A 4,879-nucleotide genomic window follows, 5' to 3' on the forward strand; every position below is an offset into this window, starting at 1 on the left:
TTCTTTGGTTTTTGCTTTTTGTTTGGTTTTTATTTTTGTTTTAGTTTTTTCTTTCCCTTCAAATAGACCCACATAACTTGAATCATCTTGTTCTGCCTCATAAATTGGGGGTGGGGGGGAGAATGGATGGTACCAAGTCCAAACAGTTGTATGAACATTGAGTAGAAATTTAAAAAAAAATGAAATGATCAGACTTAAACACCAAATCCAAAGCCAATGACAACAGAATCGGTACCCATTCTACAACAAGGCTGTTGGGAACAGGATTGGAAGGAGGATAACACTGGTAGTGGGAATGCTCTGGGTTCAATGCCTCTATGTACCTAAAATATTACTGTGAAAGATTTGTAACCCACTTTGGTCACAATAAAAATTATTAATAAAAAAGATCATTCCCATCCTTTCTCCCTGTGTTTATCTTGGATGGGTCAGCTCAGGTATAAAGAGCAATTGGTTCCCATGTGAACTCTCTGAGGAGCTGAGCTTTCTAAAGAGAATGGCTCATGGGGGCCCATTTCCCAGCAGCTTCAGCCCCCCAAAACTCCAAGGAGCAATTCCCACTTCACTGCAAGCTTCACTCCTAGAAACCTTAGGCAGCCCCAGGTGAAAAGTGTGTGCCCAGCAGAAAGCAGAGAGAGGGTCAATACAGAGAGAAAGCTGGGAGATGGTCCTTGCTGTGGGGTTCATGTGCCTGGAAACAACCTGGGGTTTGGGGGCTCCTAATTTTCCTCTCTGCAAAGATTCAGGGCTCTGTAGAGGCCATTAAAAATATTTCCAGGTTGCAGAGGAGAGAGAGGTGCCGCTGACATTTGGGAAAACCTGAGCTGGGCCCTGAACTCCCTCTACAGCAGAGGGTTCTTATGGATCAGCCTGGCAGGTGGGGTGGGTCTGGCATATTTGAGGTCACCTTTGGGAGCTGTCTCTGCTGGTCACTCTGGGATGGGGGGCATCTAACAAACTGTGGAACACACACAGACCCAAGAAAGCCTTTATCTGGGGTCAAACCACAAATGTCTTCCTGGGCCCTCAGTGTCCAGAGAAGGGGGAAGAGAGAGAGGGGAAGAGAAGGAAAGTGGAAGGGAGACATAGAGCTCCCCTGGTGTGGTGATCTGATCCTGAGCACAAAGTCCTGCACTGCTGGGGATCTGAAGAGGAAGGTGGTGCCTTCATTCCAAAGACCAGAAAGGGGGAAAGAGTAGAATGGGGGTGAGGAAGAAGGATGGAAGTGGGGGAAGAGGTAGAAGGAGAGAGAAAGGAGAGGAAGGAGGAGAAAAGAAGGAGAGGGGAGGAGGAGGGAGGAAGAAGAGGGAGGAGTGAAGGGATGAAGGGGAGGGAGGAGGAGAGGGAGGACTGCATGCATAGTCCCCAGCTTCCTCAGCTGCGGGCCCTTCGAAATGAGGGCCTGGCCAGGAAGCACAGGGTCTTGTGACCCTGAAGTCCCTGATGATCAGCATTTGCCAAGCACCTGAGACAAACTGATCACTTGAATCTCTCAGAATCCAAGGTGCTCCTGAGTGGGAAGGGATGAATGTCTAAGGCCCCTAGGTCTGATGCCAGCACACTCCTGCACACACACACACACACACACACACACACACGCATGCATGCAAACCTGTGTATACACATGTGATCACATGTGTACATGCATCCACTTGTGCTCACTACACACATCCCCATGTCCGAGGCACATAGGCACCTGTGACCCCCAGCAGGGCCCCTCTCCCCGAGCCTGCCACATCCTCCTTCTCAATGAAGCAGGTTGCTAGGGCACAAGGGGCGTGGGAGGGGGCAGGGAGGGGGAGCAGGAGAAGGGGTGGGGGTGAGCTCTCCATGACGCTGCATCTGAGCTGGACTCGCCTCCCAGTGTAGACTCGCACAGCGCCTCTAACTCCTGCCAGCCTATCACCTGCCACTGTCTCCCATCACTTTCAAGGAAGCCAAAGGGGCTCCACGGGAAGGAAGGACCACAGCCCTCTTCGAACTGAGACTGAAGGAGCTGAAATCCCAGCAGAGCAGCTCGGGGCATGATCTGGAAACTGGACCGCTGATACCAAGGCTGCCAACGCCCCTGCCCACCTGCCGGCACCCCTGCCCACCTCACGCCTTCGGCACCTGCGGCCCAGAGGGAAAGTCACACCGGTAAGAAGGAGTAGATAGTCTAGGAGGGATGAATTATTTGTCCCCCACATGGGAGATGCAAGAGGCACCGACTGAGGGGCCAATCTGCACCCAGGTGTCAGTGGGAAGAAATTAGGGGTGCGGTGGGGAAAGCTAACAATAATTCCCAGCCAGCCTGAAGAGCTAGTCCTCAGAGTGGGCTGCAGACCCAAGGTGCCCCCACGCCTCCAGGTCTGCCCACTCCTGAGGGGCAGAACTAGGAGAGTGGTGCTCAGGGACCTGGGACCTCACAGCCAGGGGCCTTGTTCCTTCTGAACCGGGGTCAGGATTCTGTGTCTGCAGTGAGGACCTGCTGAGCTGGGTCAGGGGATCCCATGTCTGCAGTGGCTGGTGCTGCCCAGGAAGAGCACCGAGAACCCCTGCTGCCCACCTTCAGCCTCCAAGTGCTCTGAGGAGTTCCAGTGGCTCTCCTCAGAGGTCCCCTCCTCTCAAAGAGCAATCTAGCAAATGCTCCTGCTCGCAGACACACGCAGAGACATATACATATCATCACACAGACACACACAGACACCAAAGATATACACACCACATCTACATACACACATCAGAGAAACACACATCACACACAATACAGAGACAAACAGACACACAGATACCACAGGAACACACACATACAGAGAGCCACACAGCACAGAGACATACACCACACAAAGACACCACAGGAATACACAGGACGCACAGGCACATACAACACAGAGCCACACACCACACATCGAGACACCCCGGGAATGCACATCACACATAGACACACATAACCACAGAGACATATACTACACAGAGACACACAAACAATCCACACACGCGCTATATACAGAAAAACACACAGATACCGCAGACAGATGCCGCATATACCACACACAGACACATATCACAGAAACACACGCAGACACGCAGACAGACACATAATGCAAGGCACACACAGATACACAGACTGTGACTTGAGATTGCACATGCATACACAGGCACACAGAAGTGTGCACATTTGAGCACGGACACACATGTACACACATTCACAAGCAGGCATCCCTACACAGAAGCCATGTACCATTAGTGAAGTCAGCTCTCGTAGCCCCAAGCCCACAGCCTAAAAGTTCCCAAGTGCCCTTTGCCACCCATTGCAGGCAGAAGGGCTCTGGCCCTAACTCCTTCTTCGGGAGCCAGGGCTCATGCTCAGTGTCACCAGTGTCGACATGCTTTGCTCCCAGGACACTCTGCCTGCACTCCACATGCAGACTGTCCCAGCTTCCTCAAGGCCTCACATTCTGGGTGCAGGAAGCCATGTGCTCTTGGAACAGGCCAACTGAGAGGAAAGGGGGACCCCGTGAACCCACCCCTAGTCCCTGGCACCCAAACTAGGCCCCCCAGCCTCAGTTTCAGTGCTGCTGCTTGTGACCTGGGCTTTGGCTCTGAGTCCAGGTAGATCTGTCTACACCCCTAAAATGTTCAAGGGTGCCACCGCCCTGCTACCCACTTCCCTCTCTTCTTACTTCCCCATGTTTTCCTTTCTTTCTGACCTTTTTATTGCTATACTCAAGGGTCAAGGGCAATCTGGGCCCCCCTGTCCTTTTTCTATGGATCACAGGTAAATGACATCATCCAGAAAGTGTCCTCCTCCTTCTGACTCCCTTCACTGAACACGTCCTCCAATGCCACCTATGTTATTGTGAAATACATGAAATATAAAAGTACATGAAATACATAAAATACATGAAATTCATGAAATACATTCCTTACAGCTCCCAGCATTCCTTTGCAGACACATGACACTTTCATTATCTGTATCCCATGATGAGTGACTCTGTGCTCATCGTGTATGTGTGTCTATATTTCCATGCATGTCCCTGGGAATGACTGTTTCTGTGGGTGTCGTGGTGGGAGAAAGAGGAAGCACCTTCTCTCCCAGGGTCAGTCCAGACTCCCTAGATGCTCTCCAGCTGAGCAAGGTGGTGCTCCCAGGATATTCCCAAGGCTCAGCATCTGGTAGTGGCAAGAAGACAGCCCTGAGGATTAGGGTCTTGGCTTTCTCCAGCCCTGCTGACTCAGAGGCTCATCACTGGGTTTTTACAACTCCTACCCAGAACTCTGAGGTTCCACTATATTATTCTGAGACAAGACTTGAGAATTCTCAGCCTTTACAGGTGCTGCTGCCTGCCACAGCCCCAGTGTCCAGCCCAATTCCTCCAAGCCCTAAACCTCATTCTTCTCTCTCCCATGTCCTTCCCAAGTGCTCCTGGGAGAAATGCTGGCACCCACCCGCTTTCTGATGCTGCTGCTGCTGCTCCTGCCTCCAGGAACCCCCAGTCCGGATCTCCCCCCTAAATTCTACAAAGTCAAGTTCATCTCCAGCTGCATCAATGCCGCCCTATCAGGGGCCAAGGGAGACCAGCTGGAGGGACCTCTGCCACAGAGCAAAAGAAATTTCTTCATGGAGGAGATCCAGGAGGAGCAGAAAGGAAAGAGGGAAGTGGAGATGGGGAAGAGAAGCCCTCTTGGTGTTGCCAGATACAAAGCTCCCAACCCGCAGCTGAGGGGAAAACTGCCCCAGGACAAAGCCAAGAGCAACAGGCGAGCCCAATTCACCCTGTCACTGGATGTCCCCACCAATATTATGAATGTCCTCTTTGACATCGCCAAGGCCAAGAATGTGAGGGCCAAAGCAGCGGCCAACGCCCAGCTGCTGGCCCAGGTAGGCCGGAGGTAG

General features: G+C 52.1%; 1 protein-coding gene across 1 annotated transcript; it reads left to right on the plus strand.

Moving 5' to 3' along the window:
- The first annotated feature begins 4,417 nt into the window (after positions 1–4,417).
- UCN3 (urocortin 3) lies at positions 4,418–4,879 on the plus strand. The gene has a single exon (XM_049777524.1). The coding sequence runs from the start codon at positions 4,418–4,420 to the stop codon at positions 4,877–4,879; it is 462 nt and encodes a 153-aa protein (XP_049633481.1).

This window comes from Suncus etruscus, chromosome 7, assembly GCF_024139225.1.
Source record: "Suncus etruscus isolate mSunEtr1 chromosome 7, mSunEtr1.pri.cur, whole genome shotgun sequence".
NCBI lineage: Eukaryota > Metazoa > Chordata > Mammalia > Eulipotyphla > Soricidae > Suncus > Suncus etruscus.